Genomic DNA, 26,677 nt, shown 5'->3' with positions numbered 1-26,677 from the left:
ATGAATGCTCCTGCTTGTTGGTCTGGATGATATTCTTTCTTCCATTGCTTTTTTTTACGAGCATCAACATTCTCTGTCCTAATTATCAAACACTTGGTTTGGAACTATTTAGTTTCTTTTTCTTGCATCTATTCATCTCCTCCCTTGATAATATAACTCATCTCTGTCTCTCATCTTTGTTGTAAATACGATTAATCTTCAATAAAAGCCATATGGCTCTTTTTGCCTCCCTTTACATTAAACCAAAAAAGAATTTGATGCTAGTGATAAGACCTTCTCCTTGATAATCTTGCTAGCCATATTGTGAGCAGGAGCTTCAAGGGGTGGGTATCCATGGACGGAAGGAGATGAGCTTCAGCCTGATCACAAGCATATCTCCGAGCAAACCTGCGGCATGGAATTCATGAACAAAGCAGCAAGCTGGTGGGAACACCATAGTTATTCTATATATATAAATGATTGAAGAACTGCTCATGCAAAAGACTTCGAAAAACACACACAAAAAAAGAACCTCCCAATATTTAAAAAATCTTCATGGTGAAGAGTTACAAGGACTGGACTATATGACCTTTCTTGCAATCTGTAAGCAATGTTTAGGTTATGTCTTTGTGTGCCACCAAGTTTAGAAATCATGGTTGTTTTGTTACACCTCTGTTTTCCTAACATCTACAAGTGAAATAAAGTCATATTACCGAACCAAATGTAAACCATATAGTCCTATCGCCGTATTATTAGCGAACTGTCTAACTAGGATTCAATTTAGATCAAAGTTTAGTGCTTTGTGCCTTATCTCGACTACGAACTAACATGAAATGGTACATGGAGAAAGATCTCTGTGTCACTGCTTCCCCATTCATGGAGTAACGTGTGACAGCTAAAAGATTGGGAATTTTTGAGATTGCCTCTTGTTCAGCTTCCCTAATCCATCAATCCCTTTGCATAACACCTAGTAGTTGGACTCCATTGACCCAACTTAGGTGGCGTGGTCCTGTGATGCTAGGACCACTCACTGTATGTGTTGTAATATGGGTCTCCCCTGATTTTGAACAGTTAGAAGACTTTATTCTGACCTCTTCTCCTTTCAATGTCTTAGAAGTTAGGTTCCATGAACTTCACAAAGAAATAGCCATAGATATACCTTACAAAAGAAACTTTTTTAAAGAAAGTGTCTTTAGAGTATGGTTCAGCATGCCGATCATCCTATGCTAATGTATCGGATTATAATTCTTGAGCATGCTAGCTATAAGCTGGCACTACAATATGAGTCGAGGCATATGTCAGCATATAATATTACTTAGATACTGTATCATATATGGGCACAAGGATATCAAGTTGTATAATTTGGTGTCTCAGTGCACTCATTGTTGAGTAGTAACATAACTTTAGAGAAGGATTCAATGGAATTATATAAGAACTCCACATATTGTAATCAAGGTGATCAGCAAACACAGTATATAATTATGATCATGCCAAATGAAGTTCTTAATTAATATTTAAGATATAACATGTAATCTTTCCTAACCTATCTGTCTGCCATCATGACACATGCCTTCAAACAACAATGAAAACCAGCAAGGATATAAAACTATGCCTTGACATGCTGCGTTATCTCTACCATCAGAACTGTTGGAGGTGGAGGGGGGCCATACCCTTTAGTCCCATACTGCTTGAGTAGTGGAAAAGATTGTGCTTATAAAGGGTCTCCATCCTTTTTTCCCTCCTGAGGTGCCTTTTGGACAAAGCCGTCTGGGAGTTTGAAACCATCCCAAAGCGGACAATACCTCACGCAGGATACAACTTCTTTTCCTGCTCTAACAGATAAGGCGCGCCGAAGGTGCGTGGACCTTCCCACTATAACCCTGCACGAATATTTCCCACTAGGGAGGCTAGTGTTGGGGGTGGAAGGGGGGCATACCCTTTAGTTACATACTGCTTGAGTAGTAGAAAGGATTATGCTTATAAGGAGTCTCCATCCTCTTTTTTCTCACGAGGTGCTTTTTAGACAAAACCGTAAGAGGAGCTTGAAACCATCCCAAAGCGGACAATACCTCGTGCAGAAACACAACTCCTTTTTCTGCTCTAACAAGAACCAAGGCTCCTATACCATATATTCACTTATAAAAGAGCTTTCTCCAACATATGGCACATGCTAAACTCTTCCGTAACACAAATATAATGTTATCTAAAAGTCAACTAACAAGGCCACGTTACTCTAATAAAAAAATCAAGGTGATCATCGGCGAATACACTATAAGTATGGCCAGAGGAAGCTCTACTAATAAGGTCAAACATAACTCCACATATCATAATCAACGCAACCGGTAATGAATACGATATAAGCTTGACCATACCAAATGAAGCTCGCAATTAATATTTACAACGTAACATGGAATCTTGCCTAAACTATCTATCTACCTACGATCATGGCACATGCCTTCAAACAACAGTGAAAGCTACCAAGTATAAAACTATACTCTTGACATGCTACATTATCTCTAGTATTATAATGCAGGATCCTATACTATGTATTGACTTATATAAAGCTTCTCCAACACATGGCACAAGCTAAACTCTTCTGTAACATAAACATTATATTATCCTTTTACATCAAAGAGAACATAGACATTGTCTTCTCCAAGAAATATGGTCAAGTCTTCTTGGTTGAAAGCCAGCTCTCTACCTAGAGAGATTACAGAATTAAATGAGCTAGATTGATGGTGTGTCGGTGCCCATCCCATGCCACCGGAAACGCTGCACTGCCCCCGCGAGGCTACCATCTCGATTTAAATGTTGCTCTTACTTTTCTATTCCATGGCCGACATGGGCTCAAATGAACTACTAGGAGAGACACCAAGGTCCAAATTAATGGCCATTACAATAGTATATTGGCAGCTGTAAGAGTTCCAAAAGTCTCTTGCAATGTTATAAATTTACAGCATGAGAATCTAAAGACCAATCATTATGTAACAGATAAATATGATTGTTAATTATATGATGTTTTCATTTTCTACTATTAAATAATTTAATATATATCTTATTTTAAGACTAATATGAGATATATTTCTCCTACATTCCTTATTGCTAGTGTCAAGATGCCTTAATTAACAATAGCTCAGATGCAATGGAGACTCACCTATCCATATTATACTATACCAACCCTCGACTGCCGCATACGGCAAGGTAACGTAGCATGGGTGATGATGGATAGCATATTCTTGAAAATTTTTATTTTTTTGGTATATTGTAAGATTTAATTTCTTTTATCATTAGAGAATGTATTGATCTGTCTATTATTTGAATGATGACAAATTAAATGATGCTGTTTCATGTTGCCAAAATTCATCATAAGGATGGATCGAGTAAATAATAATTTTTGTTTTCATTAAAATGCTAGATGATGATCTTGGAGCTGGTTCACAATTAATTTTAATCATATTAATATGGATAAGACTTTGTAGAGACCTATTCATGTCCCTCATATGACCCAACTAACTAAATTTTCTTCTACCTAGAAAGGATAGGTCTAAGTAATTATAATCCTTCTCTCAATAAGTCTAGATTCCAAAAAGAAGGAAATGGATCGTGACAACATAAAAGGGAAGTGCAGATGCCAAATATTGGAACCAAACTTCAACTTCAGTTGGCTGGTCCCCTTGGAATCAATCCGTGGCCCCCTCCTGCTTTCTAGTAATTAGTGATGGTTGATTTCTAACCTAAAATTATCACTATCAATCAATCATAAAGAATCAAATCTACACCAATCCGACCACCACACTGCCCCCACCTTGAAATCAAACTCACCTAAAAAAAAATCAACCATCCCTTCATTAAAAATCACCAAAGAAGATAATTGCAGCCAATAAACCAAATATTCGACCCATTTAAATCTTAAGATGGGTATAGATTCTAGACAAAACATTCGAAACGGATTTAGGTCAATACAGAATATCCGCTTCGAATTCAGTCTGATATAATTTTAATCTAAATCTCTTCTTCTAAAATTATAATTATTATAAAATATTTGTATGATAAATTTTTTATTCAAGCAAATTCGATCCGATCCAACTCATTTTATCGGCTCGAACCGGTCCACACCAATAATTTTCCGACCCGACCCGATAACGGAGATAGGTATTAGCGGGTCCGGGTGATTGCCATCCCTACATCCAACATACGACGTCAAATACCCGTAATTATTCGATTCGTCTGTCTTTCTCTCTGCGTTCGAAGCTTGAGCACTAGAAAACAAGAAGTTGGCTTGGCTCCCCACCTGCGGTAAGAAACTCCCACCGTTTCCCATTCGCGACGATCGAGAAAGAAAGAGAAAATATAAAAAAATATTATTTTAGAGAGAGAAGGGGAAGGAAGACATCGGATCGAGGCTTCTCACGTGGTCCTCGCAGTAGAATAATCCGCCCTTTCCTCGCTTAAATCCCTCCAATCGATCCCTTTTTTGGCCCCCTTCCATTCGATCCGTCGAAAACGTCTCGCCTTTAACCTTTCGGTCCATCGATTTCTCGGTGCTGTGGAGCGATTTGGGGCTGTTTCGGAGAGATGGAGAAGTACGAGCTGGTGAGGGACATAGGGTCGGGGAATTTCGGGGTGGCGAGGCTGATGCGGAACAAGGAGACCAAGGAGCTCGTTGCCATGAAGTATATACCCCGAGGGCAGAAGGTGAGTGATTTCCGATCGAATCGTTTCGTTTTGTTCTCTTGATTCGAGATTGGATGATGGTTGTTATCGGGTTTGATGTGGCGTTTTTTGGTGCAGATCGATGAGAATGTGGCGAGGGAGATCATTAATCACCGCTCGCTGCGGCATCCTAATATCATTCGGTTCAAAGAGGTTGGGGATTCGAAGCAGCGAGTCTCTCTCATGGCGTCTTATTAGGGTTTCATTCGATTCTTCTCTGAAGGGAACCCTAAGAAATTATTATTATTATTATTTTTTGCTATAGGTGGTGCTGACGCCGACGCATCTGGCGATCGTGATGGAGTATGCCGCCGGCGGGGAGCTCTTCGAGAGGATCTGCAACGCCGGGAGATTCAGCGAAGACGAGGTCCTCCAATTTCCTATTCTTAGTGATTTTTCCAATTTTTTCGATGAAATAGGATACTTACCTTCATAAAAAAAAGATTAAATAGGATAATTATACTAAGCTTTTTTTCCCCTTTTTTTCCCTCTTTTTCAGGCGAGGTATTTCTTCCAGCAGCTCATCTCCGGCGTCAGCTACTGCCATTTCATGGTAAAATCCCGGCCATCCCAAAGAAAGAGAAATCCCAAAAATATCATCTCAAAAGTACAAAATAAAAAGAATCCTTTTTTACTATTTTGAATCGGAAAACTATCGATTTCAGCAAATTTGCCACCGAGATTTGAAGCTGGAGAACACTCTCCTCGACGGCAGTCCGGCGCCCCGCCTCAAAATCTGCGACTTTGGCTACTCCAAGGTCCGATTCTTTTAATAATGTCTTCACGAAATCACAAATTAATTAGTCGGTCTCGATCCGTAACTTTTCTTTACTAACGATCGAATTTTTGTCTGGAATCCAGTCCTCTTTGCTCCACTCTCGGCCCAAATCGACCGTCGGAACGCCGGCGTACATCGCCCCCGAAGTCCTCTCCCGCCGGGAATACGACGGCAAGGTAAGTTCCGTAATTTCTCCCAGCTCTCCCCTTTTCCAATTAACGGGTTTTGGATCCATGCATTGCACGTTCTGGGACGAATTATACGTGGATGCTACGTGGAGCCTAACGAGGGTTTCGTATTGGAATCGGAGAGCTCGAGTGGGACGGGTTGTTGATGGTTTTTGGCGGAGTGGAATTTGGATGGGATGTGGTGGGGCCCGATTTGGGTCCCGCCCGCATTCAGAGGTGGAAAATCCGGAGCATGCGTCCAAGCTCCGAAGTGGGTGGATTCCGCGGTCGTTTTCTTGTGTCCCATCACTTCTCCTGTAGAGAGTGATTCGTGTATGCAGTTGGTATGGTGTGCCGTTGGATCGATTTGGTGTACAAATTTGTTTTAATGATTTTTTGATGGTATGGTATCTCAGCTGTCCATTTCATGCGCCTGTTTGGTGCATGGAATTGATGGGATGACGTTGGTGAGATCAGGGCCTGCGTGCAGCATCGTCTAAGTTTACTGGATGGATGGCCGTGATTTCCTGAAAGAGATTTATCTTAGGACTATTTATGATGACTGGTTTGGTAACCAGTCTTTTTTGAGGGCCCCATACTTGCTATCTTGTATTTTCACCGGATTTACCTTTTTTTTCTTCACAGCCATGGGATTTGGTTGCCCTTTTTTTCTTTTTGGGTGGTGGTTAAAAGATATCAGCTTTGATATTTGTGGAACGGTGTGCAGTACTTAAGTTGCCTCATTGATTGAAGATGGATTTTTGAACGTATATTGTGAGATATATCATAACTCACAGACAAACTGTATGCATGTGTTCATGCAAAAAAAAAAGAGCTAAGAAATTCTGTCAATTTTATTCAACGGGTAGCTCAAAGAAGGAACTAGGAGGAAAGAAGATGCTTTGTGAAAACAGGATAACCTCACATGAGAGGGCCAATTGGGGGGGGCAGACAGGTTATTTGCCTCTCCGGTTCACTCGTATGTTCAAAGCGCGTCAGATTTATAGAATGGCAACTAATGGGTGGAAACATATGCACTGCATGACAGTGTTGTAGGGATTGATGTGTAAACAGTTATTCTTTTAGAGTTTTTATAGTTTAACAGAGACAGATTTCAGGAATCTATGAATTCTGATAATAAAATTCGATTATATATAGGGGGAAGTAAGAATATTCAATTTGGTCATTTTGTTGCTAGACTCCAGCGTTCCATGCAGTCAAGATCAGCTTCCTTTAACTGCTGAGTTCTGTTATGATCAATTCTTTAATTCTAATCTTGTCTAATTTATTGTTAGTACAAACTCTATATTTATGTGTATCTTTTGTTTAAATGCTGCATATTGTGGTGTTGTAGCTCGCTGATGTATGGTCATGTGGAGTAACTCTATATGTCATGCTGGTCGGAGCCTACCCCTTTGAGGATCCAAATGACCCCAAGAATTTTAGGAGGACGATTCAGGTAATCGTCTAATTCTCTCTTTTCTTCTCCCATACTTTCTTCTTAGTAATGACCTATATCTCTTCATTTCAGCTGATTCTAGTATTAAGAAGCAAGGAATTCTCTTGATACATTTTCGATGTTAACATCATTGTCTGCCACTTTGTTTGGGTTTCAGAGAATAATGTCAGTCCAGTACAAAATACCTGAATATGTGCACATATCCCAGGATTGCAGGCAACTTCTCGCCCGAATCTTTGTTGCTAACTCAGCCAGGGTAATTATGAACTAATTTCAAATTCTTTAGTTATTGCCCCCGCATCAAATTTAAATTCTAGTTCTGAATGAATTCCATTGAAGGAAACCAAATTATTGTTTGAGAAAAGAAAGGAATACAATATTATTATGACAAAGTGGCTTTCTAAGGTTGTTTTCCTCTCCCATCTTTCCACAGAGGATAACGATTAGGGAGATAAGGAATCATCCATGGTTCTTGAAGAACTTGCCAAGGGAGCTAACGGAGACAGCGCAAGCAGTGTACTACAAGAGGGACATCAATGCCCCCACCTACTCCCTTCAGAGTGTGGACGAGATTATGAGGATTGTTAGGGAGGCTAGGACCCCTCCGCCATCATCCACAAATGTTGCAGGCTTTGGATGGGCCGAGGAAGATGAGCAGGATGAAGACAAGCAAGAGAACCAAGAGAATGATGAGGAGGAAGAAGATGAGTATGATAAGAGGGTCAAGGAAGTCCATGCCAGTGGAGAATTCCCGATCAGTTGATGAAATAACAGGTGAACAAAGGGGAAAGGAAGTAATTTCGTGCTTTCCTGGTCTTTCAATGTCAATTATGGATCTTTGTAAGTTTTGTTTGAGTTGATTTTTTCTGAAATATGGTGTCTGTAGTACTTTATAACACTGTACAATTATCAATGCTGGTACGACCTTGTCATGCAGCATACTATATTGTAGAATTACGGAGTAACAAATTACGTGCAGCTATTTCAGACACTCCAACCAAAAAAACAGGCTACTGAATGTTCAAATAACACCAGGCTTGGCTGCACCCGTTTCTCCACTCATGTGCACCAAAATGCTTTTGCAACCTGTTCTTCCTTTCCATTCATCTATTGATTCATCCTGCTTTTTCCTCATAATTTTCATTAACTCCTCTCAATCATTGTTTTATGAAAAAAGAAGTCCTGATCGGTGTTAATCTCCTCCTTTGGTTCATTTTCTTTGCTTTAGCAATCAAGATACTGAGATACTGATCGATTGTGATATAAGCCTTTCTTCTTGTTCTTTTAGTTTGATCCATCACAAATTATAGTATCCTCACCAATCACCGGGCTGGGCTAGCCAGTTATTGATTCAGTCTGGCCAGAATTTGTAGATGTTTTAGCTGCAATTTTCCAAATGCCAATAATCCAAATCTCCAATTGTCCTTGGACTATTTTAAGGCACGCAGAAGCTTCTCTGCAGCTAATATAAACTAACAGTCCATGGATCCTTGACATAGATGGCGTATGTCCAGAGTTGGACCTGCTGAACCTCTAGATGAAAGGGACAAGAACCAACTGACTTGGGAGATGGTTAACCACACTTGTATCCATCCTTCTACTTTCTCACTTCAAAAATCATAGAGGCGGCATCTAAATCAGCAATCCAACACAAGAAGAGCTGCTTTAATTCTCTCCAATACTATCTCGATGTGTAGGAATTTATTGAAAAAAAGTAAAAGAAAAATCAAATGTCTAGATTTTTCGACTCCTCGCTCTTTAGAAAGAAATAGAAAGCCCCTGCTTCCTTGGAAATTGTTAGTCTGACCTTCTATCTTATTTTGGTAGAGAACGGCTTGTGGATCTTGACAGCCAAACACTTTTACAGCAAAAAACTGCTTTGCCCCAAAATAGCTTTTTAACTTCAAAATACAACTTCTGGGAAAAACTGCTTTTTGGGTCAAAAGCTATGGCATCCCCAATGATTTGCTAATGCCGACAAAATTATAGTCATTTACAATAAGGAGGAGAGACCATAATATCTAACATAAATGTGTCCTATATTCTCTGCTAGCATTTATGATTATACTTCAATTACATCTAATCTACTCAAAAGGCCTCTTGCCTTCAGAACAAAGAAGCAAATATAAACTCACTGATCCAGTTGACACTGATCTCCACTTCTCTCTTAGGTTTTCGATTATTCATGTCAATACTACCTATATTTTCAATCATATTGACTAGTGTTTATAAATAAAAAAGCGAATGCAACCTGATTTTTGGTTAGTAGGGCATGGACTCAGATGTAGATCTGAACCTCTTAACGAGTCAGCTTTGGATTAGGTATGCCTAGATTTTACCCAACCCAACAGCGTCCCTAAGGCTAAGGCTATATCCCATCAATTGAGCTGATGTTTAAACATAGGGGTATTTTTTTTTAATTTTCGACTTTTTTTCCCGACTACATTGCAAATGAAATGGATCTTGAGGAGAATGATATGCAGAGCCTAATATTACAAGTTGGGGTGATGATGAAGAAGTAGAAGAAACATACAGAGGGGTTTTGAGATCCAATTCTGATAGAGTCCACTTTGCATCCATCATTAACGTAGGATCTACTTGTTATTTCGAAGTCATGTTGAGCAGTTTCTATGGTTGTTCTACTGAAATTCAACAAAGATGTCAACAGTTGATGCCCCCATTCCTGTTCTGAAAAAAGGAAATAAGAAGGAACAAGTATGCATTTTTACAGACGTATTTGACATTGTACGGTTTATATCTAATTACTTGGATCCAAATTGGAATTTTGGTCTTTGATTTGAGAGAGTCGATGATATCCGTTGCCATTATACTGTAATGGATTTATATCAGTTATAGTATATATGATATTTAAGAGATTTATCTTATAGATTCTTGTGTAGCAGAGTATGTCTGCAAGAGCGAGGAAACTAATGCAATAAAATAGCCATATCTTGGAACTCTTTCTTGCTTTTCATCTCCAAAGGTGACGGGTGTGTACTTCTTGTTATGTGATATATTATACCTGTGGGAACAATCTATTTATAAATCTTCTTAGATTATATATATATATATATATATATATATATATAAATCTATTTATAGATTTACATGAATATGTTGCATGAGATCAACAACTATGGCTCATACGAGTGCAAGATCTATAAGGATTACATGCATGTGATGCAAGTGGATGAGGTACATGACTCCATTTGCCGATCAACTAGAAAACAGTACTGCAGGAAAAAAAAATAATATGAGGTTACTTGTAGTCCTCAGATTTTATGGTTTGGTTCGTAAAGATTGGTAGCCCAGGTGGCATCATAAATAGTTTTACACTTAACACGAAGTTTCTTGTTGATCTTGGCTACAAAAAGTATCCAATCACAAATGCTAGAAAACAAAAGACTCCTTCCATCGTCTTCTCACCTCAAGAGAAGTTTCCCTGCGAAAGGAATGTACAAATTTTTGTACCTCACATAGAAGAAAAGATTACGGCGAGGAGCACAATGAATTTATCTGTCGTTTATATTGCAAACCTATTAATAATTATTGTTTTATGTCATCATTAACATGATAGCTTTCTTTACTTATTATTCGGTAATGTTCTTTCAAGTAAAGGGAATGATCTCCATGAAAGAAGCCAATCTTTATCATTTACACATTCTAAACGTTAGCACCAAGACATGTTTCCTCTCTCTTTCGTTGGAGGGGACTCTTTCTCCATTTTGTTATTCAAGAAACAAAGGACAAATCTAATAGAGTGGGAAGCATGAGTTTAGAGTGGCAACCAAGACCATTCTTTTGGTATATATAGATAGATAGATAGATAGATAGATAGATAGATAGAGGTAGTATAAAGGATATCTATGCAACACTTGGACCGATAGAATTCAAGAACAGAAGTAATAGAAAAATAATCGAAGATGGGTCTGGAGATTGTCGAGGAGGAGGTGAATGCCGCGTTGCCGCTGCCATTGATGTCATTGAATCATGTTTCATTCGTGTGCAGGTCGGTTAGCCGGTCGGTGAAGTTCTATGAGGAGGTCTTGGGGTTTGTGAGCATTAAGCGACCCTCTTCCTTTAACTTCCATGGTGCTTGGTAAGAATAGACTTTATGGAAACCCTCCCTCCCCACCTCCTGCAGATTAAAATTGCATTTTTGTTGTTGGATAAGTTTTATGTACTTCTTCTTTGTTAAAAATTCTTTGAAAAGAAGAATCTTTGTATGTTTGTTTCATCTCAAAATTTCTGTTCATTTTCTGATAAAACATTTGAAATCATTTATTCTGATTTCTACAGAACACATGAAATCACATTATTCTAATTTATACACTTAAAAAGACTCTTATTTAATGATTGAAGCATGTTTTGGCTCAAAAAAAGAAATTGTTGTTTTGCTCATATTTATAATTTAAAGAATAAATTGTTTACATCTTAAATTAGCCTAGAGAACTCCGGCCTGTGTTCTTATAGAGCAGGTATAGTATAGCAGACTATGGATCCCAATTTCCAAGGTTCAAAAATTGATTCCTTTGCAGTGTTTAAAAAGAAATCAGCATGTTAAGATTAAGCACGGTCCACCAATTTTACTTGTGAACTGATCATGGGAGTGTGGAAATTCTCAGGTTGTTTAACTATGGAGTTGGCATCCATTTGCTGCAATGCAACTCTCCAGATGATGTGCCCAAGAAGAAGGGTGTTATAAACCCCAAAGACAACCACATCTCCTTTCAATGTTCAGACATTAATCTTCTGAAGCGCAAACTAAAAGAGATGGGCATTGAGTACGTGACTGCAGTTGTCGAGGACAGTGGTATTCAGGTTGATCAGCTCTTCTTCCATGACCCGGATGGTTATATGGTGGAGATATGCAACTGCGAAAACCTCCCTATGCTTCCTCTCTCCTCATGTCCACTTAAGTTCCCATATCCAAAGGATCCTATCCTATCTTCTCTCTATGATGGTAGGCTCTCTCTCTCTCTCTCTCTCTCTCTGTCTGTGTAAATTGGATAGGCTTCTCTCTTGTTACTATTCCTAGTACTAAATCTGACTAAGGGAAGCTTTTTGTGCAGGCAAGGGGCTTCCAAAGTTCCAATGCAGGCCTTGTGGAGCTGAAGCAGAGTGCGTGATCATGGAAAACTTGGTCACCGACATGATGGATATTTCCTTCTAGCATTTGGTTTCACTGTCAAGGGAATGGAGAAGAGATTTTGGATTCAGTTGTGTACAGGATATCTATCTCTATTGAGTTTGTGTCTTTTGTGTCTCAAAGGTGTCTTCTGGGTTGGTGGTTGAATTGTAAGCCTCCTTTATAAAGTTATTTAGAGTGCTAAAGAAGGGGGTCATTTATTCCATCAAAAAAAGGGGTTATTTGTCACCAATAAAGAACCAAAAAAAAAGGTTAAAAATAGAGCGAGCCATAAGCTTGGGCATTATGGGGTTGAGCAATTGCTTTCTTGTAATTTCTGCAATAAATTTGAGGTGTCTCTTCTCCTCTTTTCTTCTATTTATGGTCTTATATATTGCCTCAATGCCTCAAATTTTATTGTTCCAGTGGTGATTGCTCTATAATTCAGTCTCATCTTCTGGATTTATCAATTGTGCACAATAAAGACCTCAAGCCAATTGAACATACCCTAACTAGATTCTAACTTTTTTTTTTGAGTAAAACTAGATTCTAAGGCGCTATCAGTGCAAGCGCGTTTTTAAGAATTTCGCTTCACTCAGAGGAAAAATCTGCAATAGTAATAGCCATAACCAACACGATTTACCCCATCAATGTGGGTTTTACCTAATGCCACTCCACTCTTATACAAACTTAATAATTCAGAACAGCTCCAGAATAATGCATTACATTCACCACCTCCTGCTGTAAACATAGCAGTGCTCACAAATTCTATAGCATTGAAATGTCTTACCATCTTTAGGTTCTTAATAGCTGTAGTTCTTGACATACATTCCCTCTTTAGCCTCTGCTGACTCACCCTCACCTGTGTATTTTCCAAGTTGAGCGAGAGAGTTGGCCTTGGCTCGGATAAGGAGAATGTCTTGGGCAGCCTTCACGTTCTCTGGCCTTCCTCCCCATGTTTTCAGGCAAGTGTTCTGAAGAGCTCTAGCATAAGAAAAGGAGACATGCCATGGGCTGGGGCTCTGGTTCATGGCATTCAGGTTCAGCGTTGCCTCCACTTCAGACTGACCTCCAGAGAGGAACTGTTTGCCACAAAAATTTGAAAGATTTTGAGTGTTTGGTTTCTGTAACTGTTAGTCATCACCTTTAGGAGAGAATTGCTATAGATTCTGCAAACTTTTAAGAGAGTACCATAATTCCAGGGACAGCAGGTGGAATTCTTCTGTGGAGAAGCTTCAAGGTGTATTCAGCCACTTGTTCTGGTGTGGCTCTCTCTTTGCATTCAGCACCAGGTGTTACCATGCTTGGCTTGAGAAGGATGCCCTCATACATGACATTGTTCTCAGCCATGTAGAAGAAGACCTCAGCCCATACCTTCTGCGCGACCTCGAAGGTCCTTTCAATTCCATGATCTCCATCCAGCAGTATTTCTGGCTCGACTATAGGAACCAACCCATTATCCTGCATTGAGCCACAGATGTAATCCCTTGGACCGATTACTCGAAAGAACTGGATACATATTTGAGGCAATTTTGTATTCACAACATTTCGAATCGATTTTATGTTCGTAATATCCGTTCCATTGTTTGACAACTACTGCTATCGAGTGCTTATTCATTTGGCTCCATTCTGTGATTGATTGGCATCATGGAGATAGATAAACTTTATTTTTGTTGTTGTTTTTAAACTAAAGCAATTTCCTGCAATATTATGAATTATAAGAAAAAAACTTTATATCAGGAATTGAGATTTCTGTGTATGTTTCCTAGTGCCCTACTGCAATAATTTCCTCCAATTCTTGCTTTTTTTTTCAGATGGATTAGTCATATTTTTATCAACTAAAGTAGATTGGATGTCAATCTCGAATTGCAAGCTGTTCTACAGTTCTAGAATGCTATTTCCAGATAAAGCTTATCAACCTTGCAATAATATTTGAGGAATTGAACAATAAAAGAGAAAAAACTATTTACTTGAGCAATGGCAGCATATCGAGCCAAACCCCAAGCAGCTTCCTTCACTGCAAGAGCTGATGGTCCATTTGGGATACTAACCACTGTACGCCTGCAAAACCCTTGACAAGTATAAGCCTCTGCAGAAATTTATGTCGGAAAACTCATAGTGAAAATGGGTACTAAGTAGATTCACCATTTAGCAAAGCGAGCGCCTTGCTGGTAGTAAGCTGCACATCGTGATGCTAGGCCATCCAATCCTTGGCACCATGACTCATCATTTGAGCCAGTCAGTGGTACAAGACCCTGGGAATCAGCAGAAATACAGAGTTCAATTAGAGTTCTCCTTTCTGTTACTCACCTCTCCTACAAACATTTATAACAAGTATGCTTTTTAATCTTTGGGTCAGATCTTAGTGATTTTTCGTCACAGAAACAAATATTCATACATATGCAGAAGATGCTTGCGCATGCATGTGCATCCATGCACACACAAACTACAAAATGATCTTGCTCCATATGTGTTATTGCAAATGTGCAGAGACCATAACAAGAAGAATTTGTTCAGAACCAAAGGCTTTGCTCTATAAATTATTCCATCGCTTCTTTTTGGCGAAAGAGATTCCTTCATCACTTGTTCTAATGACCGAGTATGCCTTCATTCTTTTCAGATACAATCTGAAGTTGAGGTCCACTTTTATGTTATACTAATGCTCGGTTATGTAATAGATTGTCCTTTAGGCTATAAGATTAAGAAAATCAGTTATCCTGCACCCTATTTATTATCAGTAATACATTAATCAAATGATGGTTTAGCAGAGATGAAGGGCTCGAGCGGTGGTTATGGATAAACTACAAAGATCAGAGTTATGATAATGGTATAGGACCTAAAGAGCTGTTGCATGGTATGAGATACTTCTTCTTTATTGTGATTATTTATTTTCAAATATAAAGCTCAAACAGAGGTTTTGGAAAAGTTTTGTATCTAAGGATTGTGGTAGTGAGGGGAAGAAGTGTATTTCTAGGACACGAACAGGTTAGTCACAACTTTGGCTGAATGTAAAATGTGATTCCAATGAACACTTACAAGCATAATAACAACATGGTGTTGAGTGAATTGCCTACCTTATCAACCTTGATCCCTGGCATTATGTTTTGTGAAACAAGAACATCAACCATCTTCTTCCCATCTGTGGTTGACTGATAAAGTGTTTCCTCAAACAGGATGGCGCCGGAGATGTATTGACCCAGACCTGGGGCACTGATAAGAAGGGTACGGTAAGCTTGTCGGTTGGCCTCGGTGTTCTCCAGCCCAATTGATGCAAGTCTTTTGCCACAGGTGGCGTTGGATTCATCCATGGCCAATATGCCTCTACCTGGTGATGCAATGGTTTTCTGCAGACAGAATTCAATTTTTTGGAGGAAAATTTATTTTCATATTTGCAATATGAGAATGAGAAAATCTACAATGTAAAATGTTCGAATCTGATTGCAGGTTTTGAATTCAGACTTCAGGATTTCATGGAATATTCCACATTAGCTTACCAACAAGGAGACTATTTCATCTTATATCTGTCAACTAGCCCTGATGATGAGATGACAATCCCCCGACATACTAGAAATTATTCTATTAGAAGAAGTTTGTCATCTAAAATATCGCTCTCTCGTTGAAATGGTTATGTCATCATGGAAGTCTATTTTTTTGCGCTGATTCTTCCTTTTTTTATTATGGCTTGCATAGAGGATCTGATTAATCAATAATCATATGGATAAGTGAATTGACCAGTGATTCCTGCATTTATCAGCTTTAGAATATAACTGGCGTTATTAAGCCAAGAACTTCATATATGCTGCCTGATAGTGATACTTATCAACTAGTTCTAGTACAGAATTCTTATGTTGCTAGGATTATTCCCCAAGATCCTAGTAATATAACTTCAAGGAGTTCATAAACAGAATCACAAGCGGATTATATGCGAAAAAAATTTCTAGCCATAATTATACGAAAAATCTTAATTATGTCCTGTTAAGATGCACCAAGATCAAAACATATGGTCTCAAGCAGTTCATGCAGTGCTTCAGTCACACGGCAATCATATTTAGTATCTGTACTAGATATTTGATAGCACAAAGAATTATGAAATGGTTAGCTTACGGCAGTCTTGACGAGTTCGTCGGTGTAGGCACCAGCACGGACAGTGAAGGAGACCGCCATGGGCTGAGAGCTCGACGATGGCCGGGCATTGAACCATTCAGACTTTCTGGGAAGGAAGGAAGACTTGAGGAGAGTAGCCGAGGCCATTTGCAGCGTAAGAAAGTTGTGTCCTCGAGCTCTCTGCTCTCCCTGGGGGCTGAGTATTCTCTTTGGGTGCGAGCTAGTGGCTGCGTGCATATTTATGTTTATTAAGGTGGTGAGGAGCCAGGAGGAGGATATGAGTTGTGAGGCGGAGGTTGGCCTTAGGATTTGAATGGTGGGAACGGGTGTTAGCTGGGGTGATGGGGTGCGAGAAGATGCCTCTAGTTCTTGGTTGTTCCAATCCTATTACTGTTTTCTCTTGGAAGCATTTGGTTTGTCTTGGTCTGCTTCTTGTTTGTGTTCTATATTTTCTCGTTCCTTTGTTTTTAATCCATAAAAATGGGTGATGCTCCATTAGCCTCAGATTAGACCTCAGCAGGAGAAACTTGGGGTCATAACTTCTTCAACTTGAACATTAGGGCTTCATCGAGAATGGTGATGGAAGTGAAAGCCCTACCATAACATGAAGCTGATATTATATTTAACTTTTAATTTTTTAAATAAAATAAAATAAATAGAAATCTAATTTTGTTATCCATTAAATACGACTATTATTAGTCCAAAGTTTCTAATTTCAAACATGTAGAAAATTACTATGCTGCAAATTCATCATCAACTAAAGAACTAAAGTTATGCTATATAAATCGCTAAGCTTGTTAGCACAAATTTTAAGCCCGTACCATTCTTTGTCCCTACTGATCCTATTCGTCTAGAGAAAAAAAATAAAAATAGAGATTTATGAGCGACGCGGCTTAATAAGTAAACCTTTCACTATCTTATCGGATCAAACGTAAGGTTTTACATGAATTGATGCATAAGATAGAATATTTCATAGTATCATATGATAAAGTAAGTCATAAAGTCAATCATATATGCAATATCATCAATATGTCATAAACAGGGTTCTAAGTGTATAGCATAAATAAAATTTTAAATAATTTACCATATAACTATATTATTGTTCAAATTACTTGTCTTAGACTAAATGTTAAAGTCACTATTTTATCCATGATGAGGTTGTAATCGACAAACACCAACTACTATTATTCATTAGTAGGATCGTATGCCAATTACTATTACCTGCTTACAAGGTTGTATGCCAACTACTATTCCCTGTTGGCAGGGTCGTATGCCAACTGGATGTCGATCTACCCTACTTTTAGAAACCATACATAGCTATCTGAGAGTCTTTTCGCCATAGTTCTTAAGACAATTTTTCTTAAGTCATATTTCTCGAATCATATTTTCTTGAATCATAAATGAATAAAATACTAATTAACTTTATAGAGTTCATAGCCCATAAATAAGCATTTAAAGGTAAAATAATCATAAAATTATTCTTTTCATAACAAAAATACTATTTTCATAAATATGAAGTTCATAGTTCATAAACTAGTCATTAATATTAAAATATTCATGAAACCATTATTTCGTAATAAATCATGAGTTTCATAATATCGTATACTTGATTCTTAATTTTTTTAAAAATATGATATCATCAGCATTTAATATTATTGTTGCCCAGATAGACAACCCAAGAGGGGGGGGGGGTGAATTGGGTTTTTAATATAATTTGGCTAATTAAAACTTTGTGGATGATTAATTAAAAACTATAGCAAGTTATTTAATTAAAGCCTAGTGCTGTGAGTAATGTGCGGGGAAGAAGATGAGAGACAATGCACTACAGACACAGAGTTTTATAGTGGTTCGGAGCTAACCCTTGCTCCTACGTCCACTCCCCAAGTCTCACTTGGGAATTTCACTATAACCCCCTTGGATTACAGCCGGTTGTTTTGCAAGCTCACAACCAAACTTGTTGTTTTACGAGCTCACAACGAACTCGGTCGGTTTTCACAGGCTCACCGACTAGAACCAACCCCGATTGTTTTTCCGGGCTCACAATCAAACCCTTACACACGTTGGTTTTAACTTGGCTCACCAACCAACCTTAAACCCCTTGATTCAATCCCCCGATTGAATCAAGTAAATACAAGAGATAGGAGAAAATAGAAAATAGCTTCTCAAAAAGCAGATTTAAGACAATATAATCGTAAAGGAGTTAGAAGCCCTCAAACGCTTTTAAGCTGGTGAAGAGGTATGGCTTCTGGAACTCCGGTCTCCTCTTGAAAGAGTGGTCGACTTGAATGCAGGAGGAGGAAGCTTTGATTGTTGGGAAGAAGTTGTTGGAGCAGTAAATGCAGATCTCCCCTTTTTCGTTTAAGAGCACTTGGAGAGCTTGAAAACTTGAATGCTTGGAGTGGAATATCTGTTCTCTACCTTGCTACAGTCCTCTGTGGCTATTTATGCCAACCCCCACGGAAACTAGCCGTTACTCTGCTTTTTCTGGCCGTTCTGCACACTCTGCGCAGCCTGACAATATGACCGTTGGTGGGTTGAAGTCGACTCGCGCGATCAGGAGTCGACTCGTCTGTAGCAGGAGTCGACTCACGCTTTTCCGGAGTCGACTCGGCAACTGTTCCAAATTTGAATTAAAGTTGCCGTCTTGACTGGGAGTCGACTCGTCTTGACCTGGAGTCGACTCGCCAACTTCTGGAGTTGACCTGGCAATTTTTGGAGTCGGCTCATCCACTGAAGTCCGTGGATCCAAATTTGAATTTTGTCCACTCGAGTCGACTCGACTGTCCTGGGAGTCGACTCGAATCTCAGAGCCCGAACTCTCGATTCTCTGTCGTTTGGCTCATCCAGTCTTGGAGTTGACTCGAACCTCCTTGGAGTCGACTCGGCTCTCAGTTTCCGAAAGTTGGTCTTCTGCCTTTTGACGTGAAGTTTGTCTTGGAGTCGACTCGAGCTGTCTGTGAGTCGACTCGAATCTCAGAGGCAGTAACATGGTCTTCTGTCTGTTGATGGTCGCTCAGTCTCGGAGTCGACTCGTGTACTGCGGGAGTCGACTCGAATCTCAGAGTCCGAAAATCGTTCTCTGACTTTTTTGCCTGTGACTGCTTGGAGTCGACTCTTACTTCTCTGGAGTCGACTCGGTGAACATTGGAGTCGACTCGCGCACTTCAGGAGTCGACTCGTTGACAGGTTCTGAGATGAAGCTTTCTGTTCTTCCTTCTGTTCTCAGTCGGAGTCGACTCGTACTAATCTGGAGTCGACTCGAGCTCGTGCCAGTGAACTTGATACGCTTGGAGTCGACTCATGATACTCGGGAGTCGACTCGAGTCTCAGACATTGGTTCATGCAGACTTCTTAACTTATCCAAAATACTATGAACCAAGTCTAGAAACACTTGGACAGGATTTTCACTGAAACACTCAATTGAATTCATTAGTAATCACAAGATATACTCAATTGCTTTGAGCTCATCAAAATCAAATGGGGTTTTAATCAATCACTCCACAATCTCCCCCTTTTTGATGATGACAAAACTTTGAGTATATGTAAAATGAATTGCTCATAAAACAATGAAGTAAAATCTATAAATGAATTCAAATGTCTGATAATTTAATTTATCCAAGTTTGAAAGGAGTGAAACATTAAATTTCGGAGTTAAAGCTCCCCCTTTCATTTGGAATTATATAAGCCTTCATATTATGCAATCAATTGTTTGGCTTATATGTCATTAATGTTTTAGCTTGATTAAAATTCAGATTCTCCCCCTCAACATATGCATTCAACTATATTTTGATTTTCTGAATTTCCTCTTCATGCTTTGAAGTTTTTTTTTGAACTGAATTTTATCTTTTTAGAGGGAAAATCTGTCAATTTGTTCTTGAGTAGGATTCAGCTAATCTCCGAATATCCCTTGAATAGATTCTGGAGATTACTCCATTAGGAGCCCCAAAAGAGAGATAATGAGCCTCGAGGTACCGAATCCACTTAGAACAAATTTGTGTGTGTTTTTAAGAGTTTATCGTTATATTTATTTCCATTGATTTCTTTTACATATTTTTTTAATATTTCTCCCCTTTTACATATTTTATCATATTTTATATATATTTCTCCTCCTTTTTGTCATCATACCAAAAAGGAGGTAATCACACACAATCAATGGCACAATCAACAAATGGCACATCAAATGGCACATAATTGAAGATAAAATGTCTACTCATTGTATTGATATGAATGTGAATACATTTGAGAATACAATAAGTAAAGTAAAACAAGACAAAACACAAAAACATCTATGGCCTCCTCGAGGATGAGGCTCTCCCTCTCGAGGATGCATCTCCTCCTCTGGAGGATGTGGCTCCTCCTCTCGAGGATGTGGCTCCTCCTCTCAATCGGCTCTGCTCCATGAGGAGGGTGACTGCATCTGTCACATGGCCAAGCTGTGCGATGATAGACGTGGTGGCTCTGCTATGTGTAGTGGAGAGCTCTGTCACCGACGCCTGAAGCCCAGTCACCGATGTCTGAAGTGCGTCCAGCTTGTCGATGAGTACATTCGACAAGCGCTCGGCCCCCTCGGTGGTGGTGTGCATGTCACGACCTATCTCCTCTCGCATCTGTCGAGTGGAGCTCGTGACCTCACTCATGCTGTGGAACTGGGCCTGGACCAAACTCCGGATATTGTAGATCTCTTCCCGTACATGAGCCGTCATGTCAGTCACGGCTGTCAAGGAAGGGACCAACTGAGAAGATACGGGTGCAGGAGTGGGAGCAGGCACCGCACCTCGGAGCTCCCGAAGCAGCTCGTCCCTCAGATCTCGGACGATCTCCTGCCGCAGCTCCCGGAGCTGCTCTGGATCAATCCGAACCTCCATAGATGGTGTAGCTGAGGAGGAAGGTCCGGCAAAGGTGGTAGGAGCAGGAGGAGTGGATGGGAGGTCTGGATGGTCTGGAAGGTCTGGGTAGTCTGAATCTGGCTCAGGACTGGGTGATGGTCTGGTGGTCTGAGCAGTGAGAGTAGACTTCCTAACCCAGATCCCTTCTCTCTTCCGAAATCCCATCCTGTGCATAGTCCCCGTACACAAGCGATCAGTCCATCGCAAGGCACGAGAGGGTTCCCTCTCAGGAATGGGAATCTCGTACTGCCTAAAAAGAAGAGTGAATAACATCCCGTATGGGAGTGAGAGCCTAGGTCTATCTAGGGGCTCACACATATACCTATAAATGAGCTTTGGGAAGTTGATCGGGGTGTCCTGAAGGATATAAGACATAATAGCTAAGTCCCTCTCATTCACAAAATCAAATCTCCCTGTCTTAGGGAAGATGGACCTGGACAGAATGCTCAAAAGGATTCTCACTTCAATAGGAAGTGAGCTAGCAGATACCTCATCTAGGGGGGACTGAGGTGGATGCCCTAAGACGACCGTAAGGGCCGCAACTCTATCCTCAGGGTGTGCGGGAGCCACCCCTACTAATGGAAGGTGAAGGATATGGGCAATGAGGTCCTCTGTGACACGCAACGGGACACCTACTACCGTACCCTCGATACCTCCATCTCCCCGATGGACGGTACTGTAAAACTCTTGAACTAGGCCAGGATAGGTGGGAAGGTCCAAGGTGAGGAAGTACTCTAGGCCCTGGGCTCTAAGCCTATCGCCTATGGTGAACCCCTCCCGGGAGAGATAGTCGAAATCGACAAACCTCCCGGAGGTGACGGCCTTCCCGGCCAACGGCCTAACGAGAACCACCCTAGGCGGGGACCGATCCGGAGGTGGTTGCCTCGCGGGATCGTGCCGCGCCTTGGAGCGTCGCTCGGGACCGGCCTCGGGACGGGACCTCTTCCTAACGACGGTCTTACGAGGCATCTTGACTTAAACGGGAAGAAAAATACCTAGAGGACGGTGAAGAACCGACAGAGGAAGCTCGGGACGGACCGGAAATGACCTAGGAACGGACGGAAACTCAATGTCCGGCGAAGAATCGACGGGAAAAGGGCTTGGAGACGATCGGGGATGACCTAGGAGTCGGCTCTAGGGCTTTGTGAATAGTGGCGGCTTAAGGAAAAGTGTTTGCGAAACGACAAACCTAGGGTTAAAAAGTCGGATCCCGACTGCGAGTCGACTCCCCTGAGTCGCGAGTCGACTCGATCTCGAGTCGACTCCAGAATATGCGCGAGTCGACTCTCTGTTAGCGCATGTAGACTTCGAGTCGACTCCCGACAGTGTGCGAGTCGACTCCCCCTCAGCTGCCAACTTTGCGAGTCGACTCCCGCTAATGCGCGAGTCGACTCCCCCTTAGGAGCCGGCTCTGAAACTTACTCGAGTCGTCTCTAACCTTGGCACGCACCTAAAAACCATGCCATAATCGTGCCAAATGAGGGAAAATCACCTAATTAAGGACTGATTTGATGATCACTGCATAGAAACTCTATTTTAACCTCATTCTAATCATCAAAATCAATTAATCTACTGAAAAACTCCCACTAGGATGGATCAATCACTCCTAATCCCCTTCTAAGCACACTAAACCTCTCTTCACTTAGGGGTTTTGTAAAAATATCTGCTAATTGATTATCAGTACACACAAATTGGAGTGACACATCACCATTCAATACATGATCTCTTATGAAGTGATGTCTTATCTCAATGTGTTTAGTTCTTGAGTGTTGAATTGGATTTTTAGTTAGATTTATGGCACTTGTGTTATCACAATTAATGGGAATTTTATCTTGTTTAATGCCATAATCTTCTAATTGTTGTTTAATCCATAAGATTTGAGCACAACAACTCCCGACTGCAACATATTCAGCTTCTGCAGTGGATAATGCAACCGAGTTTTGTTTCTTGCTAAACCATGAGATTAGGTTTTCTCCTAGAAATTGACAAGACCCGCTGGTACTTTTTCTATCAAGCTTACATCCAGCGAAGTCTGAATCTGTGTACCCTATTAAGTTTAGGCTAGATTCTTTAGAGTACCACAGCCCTATGTTCTTAGTTCCAATTAAGTATTTAAAGATTCTCTTAACTGCAGCTAGGTGTGATTCTTTAGGATTAGCCTGATATCTAGCACACATGCACACACTAAACATAATATCAGGCCTACTTGCAGTAAGATACAGTAAAGAACCTATCATACCTCTATAAAGTTTTTGATCTACAGATTTACCTGATTCATCTTGGTCTAACTTGCATGATGAGCTCATGGGGGTGCTGATTGACTTGTTTCCCTCCATATCAAACTTCTTGAGCATCTCCTTGATATATTTTGCTTGATTGATGAAGATGCCTCCTTCAGATTGTTTGATTTGAAGCCCGAGGAAATAGTTCAGCTCTCCCATCATGCTCATCTCAAACTCACTCTGCATCAAATCAGCAAATTCCTCGCAGAGGCGATTGTTAGTAGCACCGAAAATGATATCATCAACATAGATCTGTACTAATAACATATCCTTATTTTTCTTTTTCAGAAATAATGTTGTATCTACATTTTCCCTAGAGAATTCATGTTCTAATAGGAATTTACTAAGTCTCTCATACCATGCTCTAGGTGCTTGTTTTAGTCCATAAAGCGCTTTGTTCAGTTTATACACATGATTAGGGTATTGATGATTTTCAAAACCAGGAGGTTGTTCTACATACACCTCCTCATTAATAAACCCATTTAGAAAAGCACTTTTTACATCCATTTGATATAGCTTGAAGTCCTTAGAGCATGCATATGCTAATAGAAGTCTAATCGCCTCAAGTCTAGCTACGGGAGCAAATGTTTCATCAAAATCTATGCCTTCTTCTTGATTATAACCCTTTGCTACTAGTCTAGCCTTATTCCTTATAACAATTCCATTTTCATCTAGTTTATTTTTATATATCCATTTTGTACCTATTATTGGATATTCAGAAGGTCTCTCTACTAGATCCCACACTTTGTTTCTAGTAAATTGGTTTAGTTCTTCTTGCATTGCATTTATCCAATTTACATCATTCTCGGCTTCTTCTATATGTTTGGGCTCAAAGTGTGAAACAAAAGCTAGATGGTTATTCAAATTCCTAAGAGATGCTCTAGTCCTAACCGGTTGAGATGGATCATCTAGAATGAGTTCCTTAGGATGCCCGTGAGCATACCTCCAAGCTTTTGTTAACCCATGATCCACAATAGGCTCTTGGCTTGATGATGCTTCTTCAATCAATTTTTGATTATCATCTTGTAATCCCATCTCATCTATCTTTTCTTCAAGTATTTCAATATCATCATCAAGATTGGCTTTCTTACTAGAGGAGATGTCACTAGAGTCATCAAATACAACATGTATAGATTCTTCTATAACTAGTGTTCTTTTATTAAAGACTCTATAGGCTTTACTAGTTGTAGAATAATCTAAGAATATTCCTTCATCAGATTTAGGGTCAAATTTTTCTAGATTATCTTTCCCATTATTATGTACAAAACACCTACATCCAAAAACATGAAAATAGTTAACCTTTGGTTTTCTGTTTTTCCACAGTTCATAAGGTGTTTTCTTTATGATGGGTCTTAATAGAACTCTATTTAATATATGGCAAGAAGTATTAATGGCTTCTCCCCAAAAGTATTTAGGGAGGTTACTTTCACATAACATCGTTCTAGCCATTTTCTCTAGTGTTCTATTTTTTCTTTCCACAACTCCATTTTGTTGTGGTGTCCTAGGTGCAGAAAAATTATGGGTTATCCCCTTTTTACTACAAAATTCATCAAATAATTGATTTTCGAATTCGGTACCATGGTCACTTCTAATGGCTATGACTGAAGACTCTCTAGCATTTGTTACTTCCTTATGGAACTTTTTAAACATGGAAAATGCTTGGTCCTTATGTGCTAGAAACATGACCCATGTGTACCTAGAGTAATCATCTACTATGACTAGACCATATTTATTTCCACCTAGGCTTGTTGTTCTAGTTGGACCAAATAGGTCCATATGTAATAATTCTAGAGGCCTAGAGGTAGAGACACATTTTATGGATTTAAAAGAGTTCCTAGATTGTTTGCCAAATTGACATGCCTCACATATTTTGTTCTTTTCAAATTTTAATTTCGGCAAACCTATCACGGAGTCTCTTTTAACTAATTTAGTTATTGTGTCCATGCTTGCATGACCTAACTTACGGTGCCATAACCAACTAGCATCATTATCTTTAGTTTCATTTACAACTAGACATTGGTTATGTTTTGCAAGATCTTCTAGGTCTACAACATATACATTTCCACGTCTAATCCCTTTAAAAACTAAACTATTATCATTAGGATTTGTTATAATACATAGTGATGGTTTAAACATAACATCATATCCTTTATCACATAATTGACTAATGCTTAACAAGTTATGTTTAAGACCATCAACATATCTAACATTATCTATAAAAGTAGAAGGGGTGATTTGAACTTTACCAATACCAATGATGTGACCTTGGTTGTTGTCTCCAAACGTCACAGCACCTCCCTTCTTAGCTTCAAGGGTGAAAAATTGGTCTTTATCACCCGTCATGTGCCTTGAGCAGCCACTATCCAAATACCAGCAGTTCTTGTTGACCTTGTCTGCAAGACACTCCTACACAAGCAAATCATGTCATCTTAGGTACCCAAGTTTTCTTGGGTCCTTCATGGTTAGTCAAGTTGGTTCCTTTTGGAACCCATACCCGTTTAATTTTTCTTTTAGTTTTTCTTTTCCTATAGTCACATGCATTTGCCTTATGTCCTATATTTCCACAACAAAAACAGGTCATTTTCTTAGTTTTATTTTCCCCAGCTTTGACAAAGAGGTTACTAAGAAGTTTTTGTTTATTTTTCGGTTTACACCCTAAACCCGCTTTATTGAATACGACTCGTTGACTGTTAAGTATCATGTTTAACTTTTCAGAACTATATGTGAATTTTTCAACTAAGGGTTTGTATTTGTTAAGTTCTTTAGTTAATGTTTGATTTTCGGCTTTTAGATCATTTAGTTCTTTTGTTAGATCCTTGTTTAAGACTTGTTTATGGTTTTTGAGTTCTGAAAGTTCCTTAGTTAGTTTTTCATTATCTTTAGTTAAGGTATTAGTTTTCTTAATTAAGAGTTGGTTGCTTGTCTTAAGTTCTAGATTTTCTTTGGTAATAGCATCTTTATCCTTAATTAAAGAATCATACTTATGGATACAAGTTTGGTTAGTTACTTTTAGTTCCCTATTTTTAACATTAACATCCTTATATTCAATCATTAGTTCGTTAAACGCATCATAAAGTTCATCAAATGAAAAATCATAGTGCGTATCGGAAGTTACCTCATTTTCGTTGGCCATGAAACAAAAATTGGCCTTCTCTTCTTGTTCTTCATCCGATGATGAAGA

At 39.4% G+C, this 26,677-nt stretch overlaps 3 protein-coding genes across 3 annotated transcripts; 2 read left to right on the top strand and 1 right to left on the bottom strand.

Moving 5' to 3' along the window:
* The first annotated feature begins 4,222 nt into the window (after positions 1-4,222).
* LOC103701276 (serine/threonine-protein kinase SAPK7) lies at positions 4,223-8,068 on the top strand. Its single transcript, XM_008783283.4, has 9 exons — positions 4,223-4,674; positions 4,771-4,845; positions 4,958-5,059; positions 5,192-5,245; positions 5,358-5,450; positions 5,554-5,646; positions 6,992-7,096; positions 7,254-7,352; positions 7,530-8,068. The coding sequence occupies exons 1-9, from the start codon at positions 4,555-4,557 to the stop codon at positions 7,857-7,859; spliced, it is 1,071 nt and encodes a 356-aa protein (XP_008781505.1). The 5' UTR covers positions 4,223-4,554; the 3' UTR covers positions 7,860-8,068.
* A 2,164-nt stretch (positions 8,069-10,232) lies between these two features.
* LOC103701277 (metallothiol transferase FosB-like) lies at positions 10,233-12,898 on the top strand. The gene is made up of 3 exons (XM_008783284.3): positions 10,233-11,195; positions 11,722-12,059; positions 12,169-12,898. Exons 1-3 carry the CDS (start codon positions 11,020-11,022, stop codon positions 12,267-12,269), a joined length of 615 nt encoding a protein of 204 aa, XP_008781506.1. The 5' UTR covers positions 10,233-11,019; the 3' UTR covers positions 12,270-12,898.
* Positions 12,815-16,610, bottom strand: LOC103701278 (fructose-bisphosphate aldolase, chloroplastic). Its single transcript, XM_008783285.4, has 6 exons — positions 16,329-16,610; positions 15,299-15,568; positions 14,370-14,479; positions 14,195-14,285; positions 13,416-13,685; positions 12,815-13,306 (listed from the first exon to the last, which is right to left on the bottom strand). The coding sequence occupies exons 1-6, from the start codon at positions 16,563-16,565 to the stop codon at positions 13,028-13,030; spliced, it is 1,257 nt and encodes a 418-aa protein (XP_008781507.2). The 5' UTR covers positions 16,566-16,610; the 3' UTR covers positions 12,815-13,027.
* Positions 16,611-26,677: the final 10,067 nt, after the last annotated feature.

The sequence above is a fragment of the Phoenix dactylifera genome, chromosome 14 (genome assembly GCF_009389715.1).
Source record: "Phoenix dactylifera cultivar Barhee BC4 chromosome 14, palm_55x_up_171113_PBpolish2nd_filt_p, whole genome shotgun sequence".
Taxonomy (NCBI): domain Eukaryota; kingdom Viridiplantae; phylum Streptophyta; class Magnoliopsida; order Arecales; family Arecaceae; genus Phoenix; species Phoenix dactylifera.
Note: the sequence above shows the minus strand (reverse complement) of the source record. Positions and strands in the feature narration are given on the sequence as shown.

What these genes read in the sequence shown, in the direction of transcription:
- LOC103701276 (XM_008783283.4), top strand. Translation starts at nt 4,555, where the DNA reads ATGGAGAAGTACGAGCTGGTGAGGGACATAGGGTCGGGGAATTTCGGG. An exon ending in ATATCATTCGGTTCAAAGAG is followed by an intron (nt 4,846 to 4,957) that starts GTTGGGGATTCG and finishes TTTTTGCTATAG; the next exon opens with GTGGTGCTGACGCCGACGCA. An exon ending in TCAGCTACTGCCATTTCATG is followed by an intron (nt 5,246 to 5,357) that starts GTAAAATCCCGG and finishes TATCGATTTCAG; the next exon opens with CAAATTTGCCACCGAGATTT.
- LOC103701277 (XM_008783284.3), top strand. Translation starts at nt 11,020, where the DNA reads ATGGGTCTGGAGATTGTCGAGGAGGAGGTGAATGCCGCGTTGCCGCTG. An exon ending in TTTAACTTCCATGGTGCTTG is followed by an intron (nt 11,196 to 11,721) that starts GTAAGAATAGAC and finishes GGAAATTCTCAG; the next exon opens with GTTGTTTAACTATGGAGTTG. An exon ending in CCTATCTTCTCTCTATGATG is followed by an intron (nt 12,060 to 12,168) that starts GTAGGCTCTCTC and finishes CTTTTTGTGCAG; the next exon opens with GCAAGGGGCTTCCAAAGTTC.
- LOC103701278 (XM_008783285.4), bottom strand. Translation starts at nt 16,565, where the DNA reads ATGCACGCAGCCACTAGCTCGCACCCAAAGAGAATACTCAGCCCCCAG. An exon ending in ACGAACTCGTCAAGACTGCC is followed by an intron (nt 15,569 to 16,328) that starts GTAAGCTAACCA and finishes TTCTGTCTGCAG; the next exon opens with AAAACCATTGCATCACCAGG. An exon ending in GGCGCTCGCTTTGCTAAATG is followed by an intron (nt 14,286 to 14,369) that starts GTGAATCTACTT and finishes AGGGTTTTGCAG; the next exon opens with GCGTACAGTGGTTAGTATCC.